General features: G+C 35.8%; 1 protein-coding gene across 1 annotated transcript; it reads left to right on the top strand.

Annotated features, from left to right (window-relative positions):
* The first annotated feature begins 380 nt into the window (after positions 1–380).
* On the top strand, positions 381–12,353 carry cyp4t8 (cytochrome P450, family 4, subfamily T, polypeptide 8). Its single transcript, XM_079430527.1, has 12 exons — positions 381–618; positions 1,270–1,414; positions 1,510–1,554; positions 1,720–1,847; positions 2,786–2,910; positions 2,989–3,143; positions 5,704–5,810; positions 5,948–6,138; positions 8,372–8,505; positions 9,091–9,155; positions 10,045–10,127; positions 11,416–12,353. The coding sequence occupies exons 1-12, from the start codon at positions 433–435 to the stop codon at positions 11,591–11,593; spliced, it is 1,542 nt and encodes a 513-aa protein (XP_079286653.1). The 5' UTR covers positions 381–432; the 3' UTR covers positions 11,594–12,353.
* The last annotated feature ends 1,416 nt before the right edge of the window (positions 12,354–13,769 follow it).

The following is a 13,769-nucleotide window of genomic DNA, read 5'->3' as shown; positions in this document are numbered from 1 at the left end:
AAAGTACTTGATTATAATTGTAACTTTTATTTTGCATGAATTTTTATTTTCGCCTTCATTACAAATGTTACTAAAAATAGCCTATAAATTAAAAAAATACATTACTTATACGTTTCATTAAAAATTATTTGACGTATATTTTAGTACACACTTAAAATAGGCTACTTTTGTTATCCAAATTAAGTTAAAGGTAAAAAAATTAAAATAAGATTCAGTGATAATACACATTTTGCAAGTTACCTGAGGGAAGTTAGCTCTCAGGAAACCTGATAGAAGTCTTTATTTCTTGTAGTATAAAAGGTTGTTTGTTTTGTCCAGAAGAAAGTCCAGAACCTCCCCCCTGTCTCTCTCTCTCTCTCTCTCTCTTATCATTTCCTCTTCCCACATCTAGCTCAGTGTCAGCGGAGCCCGAGCAGACAGGCTCCTCACGTTATGCAGCTTTACGCGAGTTTCCTGTTGAGTTTGGGGTCGCTCTCCATGACTCATGTCTTTGCACTCCCCGTGCTTGTGTGTTTGGCGATAGTGGTTAAATTACTGGTTATGAGGAGAAGAGGGATTCGAACTATGGAGCCTTTTCCAGGGCCACCTGCACACTGGCTCATCGGACACGTCAAGGAGGTAAACAACACAACCACAGCTAGAATAAACAGTGGCTGTCTCTGTAGCTAAGCTTTGGAGTCCATGTAGTCCAATCGTGCTTTTTCTGTTGCTTTCGAACATCTGTTATTTAATTAGAATAACTTTTGAGTTTTATCCTACTAAAAATGTAACTATATCTTTTGGGCAATATTTGATGCATATGACTGTTAGGTCGGTGCAAGTTGTCACGGTTATGTTATGTTGCCATTTTAAACAGTCTATTCATGAGTACAGTGGAAAAAATAATTAGTGTAGAAACAACTTTCACTCAGAAATTGTTGGTAATTTTCAAAATTATTTATAAAAGTTATATTTTCTTGTAAAACTTTCTCCAGTAATTTTAGTTTGAATTCCAACTTTGAAAAATCGCTTAATTGCAGTGATACTACACAGTATAGGCATTTGTCCTGGTTATCTTCGAGGGATAAGCCCTGAGCCCTTGTCTATTCACTGCAACTAAACAATTACATAATTATATTGTGCAGCAATAAACCCAACAGCCTTGCATTGCATTCACATTCTTCAGCAGCAGTTGGAAGAATTCCTGTGAAATTAATAAATTGAGAGCGCAATTTGTTCTTGAAACGTGTTTTATTGTCCATAGCAGTTACACAGATTTTATATTCGTAGTTTCACCAGGATGGACATGATTTGGAAAAGATTTTGAAGTGGAGTGGACAGTATCCCTTTGCCTTTCCGCTGTGGTTTGGCCCGTCACTGTCCATTCTGAACATCCACCACCCATCCTATGTGAAGAGCCTTCTCACCACTACAGGTGCTCATCCGTTTGACAAGATTTATATTACAGGCTCATTCTTTCTCAAATATTAACAACCAAAACCAGAATTGTTTTTCTTGCTTTATTTTCAGAACCCAAAGATGATTATGCATACAAGTTTTTCATCCCTTGGTTAGGTAAGATCACAAGTAAAATTAATTTTTTTTCAAAAAAAAAAATTTCTCACACTCTAGATTATTTAATTTATCCATTAACAATGTCCATAAATGTCATTTTTACCATCATTCATTTTCACCATGGCATTCTATTATCACTAGAGTAGCTCTTGACTGTCTCCTCAGGCGATGGCTTGCTTGTGTCTACTGGACAGAAGTGGTTTCGGCACAGACGGCTTCTCACTCCTGGTTTCCATTATGATGTTCTGAAGCCTTATGTGAAACTTGTTTCTGATTCAACCAAAGTCATGCTTGTATGTGACCCAAAAATCTAAAATGTCATTATTTACTCAAACTTTATGTTAAAACAGTTTATCCTGTCCCAGCTTAATGTGCACAACTGTAAGACTGCTGCAAAAATTTCTCTGCTTCTTTTATCATCTCAACCAACCCGAAGCAGCAACATTTTCACAACCAATTATGTAATATTGGGGCAGGACTATTTGTGACAATGGATTACAAAACCAGTCTTAAGTAGCATGGATATATTTGTAGCAATAGCCTAAATACATTGTATGGGTCAAAATTATAGATTTTTCTTTTATGCCAAAAATCATTAGGATATATATTAAGTAAAGATCATTTTCCATGAAAATATCTTGTAAATTTCCTACTGTAATTATTAATTTTTGATAAGTAACATGTATTGCTAAGGACTTCATTTAAAAGCAATTTTCTCAATATTTGGATTTTTTCACCCTCAGTTTCCAGATTTTCAAATAGTTGTATCTATTTGTATTTATACAAATACTGTCCTATTTGGCCTAACAAACCATACATCAATGGAAAGCTTATTTATTCAGCTTTCAAATTATGTATAAAAAATGTACCCTTTTGACTGGTTTTGTGGTCCAGGGTCACATTTGTTTGTCCAATGATCAAATGATATTTTGAGAAACCCGTTTGACAACAGTCATTATTTTTGTAATTTCTTATTCACTGTTTAAAAAAATCGCCTTACACTTCAGTTTTAAAAACAGAGTCTTGTAAAACGTTCTAAAAAATTAAGTTGAAATTGATGAGTTCAAGCAATGGAAAAGCAAATGCCTCTATGACTTATTGATCGTATAATTTTTTACAGTGTTGCTGGGTGACATGATACACTTAAACTACTTGAATCATTTATAGAATTATTTAAAAAGCTGGCTGTGTTTTGGTTAAAGTTTCAGTCGTTTATTTTTCTGTCTTTCAGGATAAGTGGGAAGTTTATGCCAAATCAGGAGAGTCATTTGAACTATTTAAGCATGTAAGTCTGATGACGCTGGACAGCATCATGAAATGTGCGTTCAGCTGTAACAGCAACTGTCAGACAGATAGGTCAGTTCATACTCCTTTACCTCATCCTGTAGTTCACATCCGTCACCTTTCAGTGTAACCTTGCTGATCTGTTTGTAGTGGGACCAACCCGTACATCCAGGCGGTGTATGACCTCTGCCACATGGTGAACGTCAGGTTCAGAATGTTTCCATACCACAGCGAGGCCATATTTCATCTCAGTCCACATGGATACAAATTCAGGAAGGCGGCCAGAATAGCACACAATCATACAGGTGTCGTTTCTTTGCTAAGCCACAGTCATGCACCTCATGAGCAGGCCCAACCATGCAACGATTAGTTTAACTATAATTGTGATTTAGACCATCTGAATTATGGTCAAAATCATAATTCAAATATATTATAATAAAATATATATTTTATGAAACTCCATAGACTACATAGTCTGGGCTTGCTCATGGGCTATTATTATATACACATGTGCTTATGTATCTTAGTTAAACCAGAATATACAACCCGAATTCCGGAAATGTTGAGACTTTTTTTGAATAAAATGAAAATTAAAAGACTTTCAAAGGTTACACTTTACACATTCTACTAACTATAAGTAACTTTTGTAACTACAAGTCAACTACTTGTTAACTAATTCTCATTAATTTGCAACTACATGTCTACTAACTCTCAGTAGGGTAGGTTTAGTGTTAGTAGAATAAGTTCACATATACTTGCAAAGTTTCTCATACTCAGTATGTTGTATGTCGTGGACCCATCAAAATAAAGTGTTAGAAGATATTAAGCTGACAGTCTACTAATACTCTAATTGACATGGAGTTACAAAGTTACTTACTGTTAGTAGAATGTCTGAAGTGGACAATCAAAATAAAGTGTTACCCTTTCAAATCACATGAGCCAATATTTTATTCACAATATAACATAGAGAACATAAGAAATGTTTAAATGGAGAAATGTTTCACTTTTATCAACTAAATGAGCTCATTCCAAATTTGATGCCTGCTACAGGTCTCAAAAAGTTGAAACGGGTGCAGCAAAGGGCTGAAAAAAAGCTGATTAAGTTAATTGACATCAGGTCTGAACATAAAAGGTACGTCTTAGAGAGGCAGAATCTCTCAGAAGTAAAGATGGACAGAAGCTCTCCAATCTGTGAAAGAGTGTGTAAAAAGATTGTGGAATACTTTAAAAACAACGTTCCTCAACATCAAATTTCAAAGGCTTTGCAAATCTCATCATCTACAGTGCATAACATCATCAAAAGATTCAGAGAAACCGGAGAAATCTCTGTGCGTAAGGGACAAGACCTTTGTTGGATGCCTGTGGTCTTCGGGCCCTCAGATGACACTGCATCACTCATCGGTATGATTCTGTCATTGACGTTACTAAATGGGCCCAGGAATACTTCCAGAAACCACTGTCGGTAAACACCGCCGTGCCATCTGCAGATGCCAACTAAAGCGCTATCATGCAAAAAGGATGCCACATGTGAACATGGTCCAGAAGCGCTGTCGTGCCCTGTGGGCCAAGGCTGATTTGACATTCTTGTTGGAAATCATGGATGCCGTGTCCTCCGGGCTAAAGAGGAGGGAGACCTACCAGCGTGTTATCAGCGTTCAGTTCAAAAGCCAGCATCTCTGATGGTATGGGGGTGCATAAGTGGATACGGTATGGGCAGCTTGCATGTTTTGGAAGGCACTATAAATGCTGAAAGGTATATAAAGGTTTTAGAGCAACATATGCTCCCCTCCAGATGACGTGTATTTCAGCAGGACAATACAAAACCACATACTGCAGCTATTACACAACAGCATGGCTTCATAGTAGAATAGTCCGGCTGCTGAATTGGCCTGCCTGCAGTCCAGATCTTTCACCTATAGAGAACATTTGGCGCATAATTAAACGAAAAATACGTCAAAGACGACCACGAACTCTTCAGCAGCTGGAAACCTATATCAGGCAAGAATGGGACCAAATTCCAACACCAAAACTCCAGAAACTCACCTCGATGCCCAGACGTCTTCAAACTGTTTTGAAAAGAAGAGGAGATGCTACACCATGGTAAACATGCCCCCGTCCCAACAATTTTGAGACCTGTAGCAGGCATCAAATCTGAAATGAGCTCATTTTGTGCATAAAATTGTAAAATTTCTCAGTTTAAACATTAGTTATGTTATCTATGTTCTATTGTGAATAAATATTGGCTCATGTGATTTAAAATTATTTTAGTTTTCATTTTATTCAAATTTAAAAAATGTCCCAACATTTCCGGAATTCAGGTTGTACACTACCGTTCAAAAGTTTGGGGTCAGTATGATGTTTTCTATTCTTTTTATTATTATATTATTATTATATTATTATTTTAGAACGTTTATTCAGCAAGAATTGAATTGCATTAAATTGATCAAAAGTGGCAGTAAAGGATTTCTATTTAAAATAAATGCTGTGTTTTGAACTTTCTATTCATCAAAGAATCGAAATGGAGCAGTTTACACAAAAATATTACACAGCTTGAGCAGTAAATCAGTATATTAGAATGATTTCTGAAGATCATGTGACACTGAAGACTGGAGTAATGATGCTGAAAATTCAGCTGCGCATCACAGGAATACATTTTACTATAGCATTTTACTACATATTCACATTGAAAATTGTTCAGTTTTACTGTATTTTTAATCAAATAAATACAGCCTTAGTGAGCAGAAGAGACTACTTTCAAAGACATTACAAAATCTCATAACCCCAAATTTTTTAACGGAGGTGTAAATCTGTAACAAGCGAAGCTATAAAGCTATCATGTCATTTCAATTTCTTAATATTTTTTAGCGGAAGTTATCAGAAAGAGGAAAGAAGTCTTGAAGATTGAGAAGGAACAGGGCATTGTTAAAAACAAACGATATTTGGACTTTTTGGATATTCTTCTGTCTGCCCGAGTATGATATTCTCAAGCACTTACACAATTCTTAAATTTAATGAAAATCAATGAAAATAGCTGGTATTTTGTTACATATTGCATAGTGCCATTGTATCATCTATCACTGATGTTAGAGATTTTTGTTGTCGCTCATAGGACGAGCATGAGCAGGGTTTGGCGGATGAAGATATCAGGGCTGAAGTGGACACATTCATGTTTGAAGGCCATGACACCACAGCCAGTGGAATATCTTGGATCTTCTACAATCTGGCTTGTAACCCTGAGCACCAGGAGAAGTGCAGAGAGGAGATCCTGCAGGTTCTGGATGGGAAAGACACAGTGGAATGGTACTGTCACTACTGTAATTACTCATGTGACTTTGAGTTGGACAGTTGATGTGGAGTGTAGGCTCCTGGGTTGGTAATAGTGGTATGATCTTGGGAACATTTTATTTAAGTCACAGTAACATATATGGCTGCTTGATTATAATGATTATTTTGGTCAATATTGTAATGCTGATCATTTAACATGATTAGGAGTGGGCGATGTGACTAGAATCTTATATGAAGCAGCTTTTTTCACAATAGCGAGATACACTCACTGGATTGGACCACCTTTTTCCTCCAGAACTGCCTCGGTTCTTCATGGCATAGATTCAACAAGGTTCTGGAAAATTTCTTCAAAGATTTTGGTCCATATTGACATGATATGGTCACGCAGTTGCTGCAGATTTGTCATTGATTGAATCTCCTGTTCTACCACATCCCAAAGGTGCTCTATTGGATTGAGATCTGGTGGCTGTGGAGGGCATTTGAGTAAACATTGTCATGTTCAAGAAACCAGTTTGAGATGATTTGAGCTTTGTGACATGGTGTGTTATCATGCTGGACGTAGCATCTCAAAATGGGACACTGTGGTCATAAAGGGACATGGTCAGCAACAATACTCAGGCAGGCTGTGGTGTTTAAATGATGCTCAATGGGTACTAAGGGGCCCAAAGTGCACCAAGAAAATATCAGTTATACCACCAGCAACAGCCTTAACCTCTGATACAAGGCAGGTTGGATCCATGCTTTCATATTGTTTATGACACATTCTGACACTATCATCTAGATACCTAGAACAGAAATCAAAACATTTTTCCAATCTTCTCTTGTCCAGTTTTGGTGAGCGTTTGTAAACTGTAGCCTTAGTTTCCTATCGCTCACTGGATATTATCTCTTTTTCAGACCATTCTCTATAAACCATAGAGATGGTTGTGCGTGAAAATCCCAGTAGATCAGCAGTTTCTGAAATGCTCAGACCACCAACAACCATGCCGTGTTCAAAGTCACTTAAATCACCTTTCTCCCCCCGTTCTGATGCTCGGTTTGAACTTCAACAGATCGTCTTGACCATGTCTACATGCCTAAATGCATAGAGTTGCTGCCATGAGATTGGCTGATTAGATATTTGCATTATCAAGCAGCTGAACAGGTGTACCTAATAAAGTGACAAATATTGAGTACTGTACATTTTGCTGGAAATAAGGTTGCCAAGGTATCAAATTTTTTGATGTCAGTGAAATTTCACAATTCTCGATACCAATTTGGATACAACAGCAGAAACTAATGTAACATATAAGTAATGCAAGTAAAAAAAGTCAGTGCTCCACACAGAGATCTGATCTGATCTTCATCAGTCTGTCTGGAATGACATGAAGAAACAGAACAAACTGAGACAGACTAGAGACAGAAGAACTGTGGCAACATCTCCAAGACGCTTCAAGCAAAGCTCCCTGAAAAATTATGCTCAAGTGCATCGAGGGCAACAGCTGCTTTAAACACAAAGGATGCTCACACCAAATTTTGATTTAATTTAGTTTATAGAAGTTAATTGATAAAGAAAATCTATGTATGACATTATTTTTGACAGCATCCTCATTTTACAGCATTTTTACACAAGTGCCTAAAACATTGAACAGCACTGTAGCTTTGCAGGTAGGTTTCTTGAAGCATCTGGGAGACACAGTTCTTCTGGATTTAGTCTGTCTCAGTTTGTTCATGTCATTCCAGACAGACTGATGATGATCAGATCAGATCTCTGTGTGGAGCACTGCCTATTGCCAGACAAAACTACAGCAAAAGATAGAAATAACTTACTTAAAACCATTTTTTAACTGGTATATATAAATACATTTTTTTCCCTCCAGAAAATTCACTGAAAATAAATATTTGAAATTAATAATGCAATGAATTAAATGTTTTAATTGGCAGGTATTGTATCTCGTTTCGATTTAAGAATCAAAGCATTTCACAGCAAAAAAACACTGACAAAGTCGATATTTTTGTCTTGTTTAATCTATATACAGTATACACTACAGAGGCCAAATGACTCAACTATGTTCAGACTTTACAGATGCATAGCACATCAACTGAAATCCCACTCATTACACCTTGATTTCATTGCTCTCATGAGCATCTACATAACAATTAGAAATCCTGCACACTAATGTTACAACTAGCAAATAGTTTCAGACACTGGTAATGCCATATTCACTGTATATTTCTCTGAGACTGTTCTTCTCTACTAATGTTTCAGGGAAGACCTCAATAAAATTGCTTATACCACAATGTGCATTAAAGAATCCCTGCGGCTTTGCCCTCCTGTCCCGGGAATATCACGAAAGTTGACTAAACCCTTGACTTTCTTTGATGGACGGACTGTACCTGAAGGTAGGCTGATATCTCAGTTTGTTCCTCACACAAATCTATCGTAAGACTAAAAAAGTGCACATACTACTTTTATTTTATGGCACTTTTTGTCCTTTTGAAGCACATAGTCATTGGTTACCATTCAATTTCTTTGCAAGAAGACATTTTTAGAGCAACTTGAAAATGAGTTGATGACAGAATCTACATTTCTGGATGATCAAGTCCATTACTGGTCAAAAAAGGGACCATATAGTTTCCCCAAATGCATTAGACATAAAACCCCAAACATTTTGTGAAAAACAACAGCATTAGCCAACATGGACACACTTGCAAAGGCTGTCATTGATATAATATTTCACTTAATGGTCTCCAGTGAGTATGAAGTTTGACAGACTGCTGCCACTGCTTTATGCCCTGTTCACCTACAAACAGATATGATGACCTCTAACTCAGAGAACATCTGATCAAACATTAACCTGGCTGCTTGTTGTTCAGTTGCTTGGCATATGACACCGAATGTTATCAGTTCATCACAAAACAGTGAATGTACTGCAGGCTGAATACATCACTGTGCATGCCTTAAAACACTGCTTTACTCTTCCACAGGTTGTACCATTGGAGTTAGCATTTACGGGATCCACATGAACGCCTCAGTTTGGGAGAATCCATATGTATTTGTGCATTCTTTATATCAGAAATATCACTCATTACATAACACAGCTCAGTTAAAACTGAATAATTACTGGAAAATAATCATTTTAAAAAGGAGTGTTTACAGTGGAGTCCAAAGTTGTGAAAGTGCACCATTTGCATATAATTGTGGTTAGTTTTTTTTATTACAAAATATTTAGCAGAAAAACAGTTTTAAGTGAAAATGAACAAACACTGTCTTTGTATTTACTGTTTGTATTTTATTTGAATGCACTGGAGCTGCATTAACACCCTGATGATCATGTTTTCCAGCCTGATTTGAGATGTCATGACCATCTGCACAAAGAGTCACATGATCAATGACAATCATTTACTCACATCTGACTAGTTCTTTAGAAATAGTGAAATCATAGACATATTTTCATAGATTTAATCTAAAAACAATTTATCTAAATAATAAATTATTTCCAAATTTAAATATAATTTTGTACTCCTCAGTTTGGACCCCACTGTAATATAATTGAAATACACATCTGCAAAACAATGGAAGATTATATTTTATGTGGTTTATGAAAAAAATCATATTTTAATCATAAACCTTATATTTTATGTTTGTAATATTCCTCATCACAGGACAATATTATAAGACTTCATAATATTATGTAGTATTATAATGTTTGTGTATATATAAATATATTTAAAAAGCCACTGAAATAATAACATCATGAACTGGTTTTATTCAAGTCAGAAATAACCCAAATTATATGGCTTAAATCAACTAGACATAGAAGGTAACAATTGCCGGTTACCAATTTTTACAATGTATTTAAAAAAAGTCTTTGATGTTTTATTTTCATTAAAATAATAATTTTATTTCTAAATGTATTTAATATGTTGTGTTGTCTACAGGTATATGATCCGTTGAGGTTTCTGCCGAAGAACGTTGCTAATAGGTCGCCGCATGCGTTTGTGCCCTTCTCTGCTGGACCCAGGTTTGTTAAAGAGACATGAGCGGTTTAGCAAGTGGGTCATTCGCTCACATTTCAGCCACACAGACCAGAGCTGCTCTTTGGTTTGGAGTTTGGAGCGTCTGTGGCTCCTCCGACCTCATTTCAACCCTCATGAGAGCAAACAGCAACAAGACTTGGCTATGCTGGCAATGCTGATTTGTTTTTTAAATCCTCATAATTTAGACTTTTGGGCTCAGCATTCCGACGTTATATCTTGGAATTCTGAGTTTAAATCTCACAATTATGATTCTGAGAAAAAAAGTCCAAATTGTGAGGAAAAATGTCAGAATTTGAAAAAGTTTTTCTATTGAACAGAAAAGGAAGATTCTTCAAGGTACTAATTTCTGTACAATGACAGTTCATAATAACCACTTTGTCAAGCTTCAAAAAATATGAAATTGCAATGATAGTAGCCCTGACTCTTCTGTGCTTAAATTTGAGTTTGTTTACTACAGTACTACTACTATATAAGTCATTATTCACAAAACATCTTCCCCTCTGCTCAATTGTCATTCTGCATATTAAAAAAAAAAAAATTGCAAGAAGCAAGTATGTGCCATCAGAATCACTTTTGGTATCTGCATGCATGCATATGGGAAGATTTTGAGTGAATCACAACTTTTGCTCTGTTCGTCACAGAAGGCTAGTATTTCAAGACTTAGAAAGTTGCACACTTCTCTTGTGGACTACGTTCATGATAAATGCATGGGGTCTTTTGTCCTTCCAGTAGTTTAACACATGTCACTATGAACTGCCGTTTTATGGAAAATGATTGCATGAAGAACAGAACTCTTCCATTGCATGCCTGCAGCTTGATGCGTTTGTGTCTTTGACCTCAATTCAACTCTGATTAGAGCAAACAGCTATAAAGCAGCTGATAAAGCAGGTCCTTTTGACAATGATTTTGTTGGAAGAGATTTACTAAGTTGGCTATGCTTGTGAAAAAGAAATGTGCTTAATTGTACCGAATGTGCACTTGCAGTGTACTTCAAACCTTACATAAAAAAAAAATATCTTATATCTAACTGTACTTGTAGATAATATATTATTAATGAAATGAAAGTCTACTTAAGTGCACTTTTTAAACAGGTCAAATTAAAAATATATATATCCATATATCCAAAAGAGTTGTTCACAAGTGTTTTTGATCGAATGTTTAGTTCTCAGTACTAATGCAAACATATTTGCTACTGTGCTTATTTAAAGAAAAAATGATGTAACAGTTATGGATAAACAACTAATGAAGCTTCTAATGTGTATTTGATTACAGAAACTGCATCGGACAGAACTTTGCCATGAATGAGATGAAAGTCGCAGTGGCGCTGACACTGAAGAAATACCGGCTGATTAAAGACCCCCAGCACATCCCCAAGATGATCCCTCAAGTCGTGCTCAGATCACTCAACGGAATTCACATCAAGATCAAACCAGTAGAAAAGGATTCATGATCAGCTAGTTTGACATGCTAGGAGGTGCGTTTGCCTTAATGACTTCATTTAAATATTTAATACACATTTAACACCTGGAAACTGGATGGTTAGTAGATACCATACACTAAAGTGGCCCAACTGTGTAATGAATTCGGTCCTAACCCCCGATCACCATCACTATGAACAAATTTTGTCACTGGTCTCTTTTACTCATGGCACCAGAAGTCGCCAGCTCTCGTTAATTATTCACTGGCAGTGTAAATGAGGCTTGATTGTATTTACAACACAGCGTTTAAAAAATATAAGGAAAAACGTCCAAGCAGTATGAATTAATTTGATGTACTGAATTAATCTTTTGCCTCAGCTACATTACTACATTAATTCTAAAACTAGAGATCATATGGAATAAATACAGATGAAATCTTGTGATTTGTAACTAGTGCAAAAAAAGATTTAAAAAAATGTTTATTAATTCACTTTTTTCTTCTTTTTTAAAAAGTGCATTGCCTTGTAATGTATAATGACTATTTTAGTGCTTTTTGTTAATAGTTTACTCTCATCAGCACTACACGTTTTAAATAAAAATCATTTGAATTAAACTGAGGTGATCCTTAAAAGAATACTTAATCTAAAAATAAAAATGCATTCATTTACTCAACAATTTATGACTCTCACTCAGCAATGCATGACTTTCTTTCTTCTGTGAAACACAAAAGAAGATATTTTATGAAAGTGTTATTTTTCTCGCATGCAATAAAATTCAATGTGGTTCAGTGTATTTTTTGCAAGAGTGTATGAAGCCCCTCTGCTGACCATCAACAACAGCAACAGCTTTCAAGAGTTGAAGCCAGCCTGTCTTCAACGAGGGTCCTTATTGAAGGATATAAGCACTTAACGGTCATGTCTTTGAGATTAAAACTATAAAATTAAGTAGGACTTAAGTGCCACAATGTATGATGCAATAAAATTCCTGGACAAGAAAACTTTACATCTAAATATTTTAGGAAGTAAACTAATAAATGATACAAGTAGATCTGACCAAAGTATGCTCTCTATGCAGACTAATGAAAAATGAATAGGGTAAGAAGAGTCATTCCATGTATCATGAAAACTGCAGAATTAACCGTATCTTTAGGACAAGCTTTAGGCCCTGTTTCTCAAGTATGCACTAGTTCAGAAGTCGTCTGCCATTTTATTTGTTCTGTTATATTCAATGAAAAACAGTAACTTTAATGCACATAAATAATCTATACTTTAATACTAGACTATACTTTTATATATGCACTATACGTTTTAGTCTGTCTTTAGCTGTATCCAATACCACAACTTACATTTTCATTTAGGGGTTCAAAAACTCTAGACAACTGCACGCCACTTATGCACTTCCAGAACAGACTTTTGGAAAGAAGCCGTTCATCTTATTAGAAGCCAGAGTACCATCAGAGTGACTTTGAAACTCATTTTTCAAGGTCATTGTGATATTCTATGCTTGTATTATTGGCTGTTGTGTGTTGCATGACTGTTAGATATATAATTGTGCGGTTGGTTATATGTAATAGCAAAAGATTGTGTGAAAGTATGTTCTCATTAGTGATTGGAGAATCCAAACTTTTCGAAGCTTCGAATTAATTCGCAAAATGACTCACTGATTCGAAGCGCCTGCTGGTCAAAAGCTGGAAGTGCAAAAAGAAAAACATGCATAAAAACAGCTTTTAAAAGCCATTTTAGTTCAAATACATTAAATGCAATATAAATGATAAAATACCATTAAATACGAAGTGTATAATATGTATTTTTTAAAACATTTATATTCAATTTGCAGGGCTTGCTTTGTTTGTTTTATGGAGAGCTTTTGTAAAGAGGCCAATAAGAGACTCTTAACTACTTCTGATCCTTTTAATTACACAGATGTCTCGTTAAAAATGTCTACAAACTGATGAAACTGATCTGAGATCAGGTAAAAATAGACGCTGGTTCAATGGTTCACCGGTGGGGGGGTGAACTCGCCTGATTCACAGAGATCACCCCCCATCAGCAAACCTTCGGAGGACGCATTGCAAGGCATCAAGGCACGTCCGAATCCAAAGTTCACAAAGTTTTTCATCCAAAGCTTCTCTTCCTGTCTCATGAGATAACATCAACTGACCAATTTTTGAAGGCAAAGATTAAAAGATCTGATGGTTAAAATGAAAAT

The sequence above is a fragment of the Barbus barbus genome, assembly GCF_936440315.1.
Source record: "Barbus barbus genome assembly, chromosome: 12".
Taxonomy (NCBI): domain Eukaryota; kingdom Metazoa; phylum Chordata; class Actinopteri; order Cypriniformes; family Cyprinidae; genus Barbus; species Barbus barbus.
Note: the sequence above shows the minus strand (reverse complement) of the source record. Positions and strands in the feature narration are given on the sequence as shown.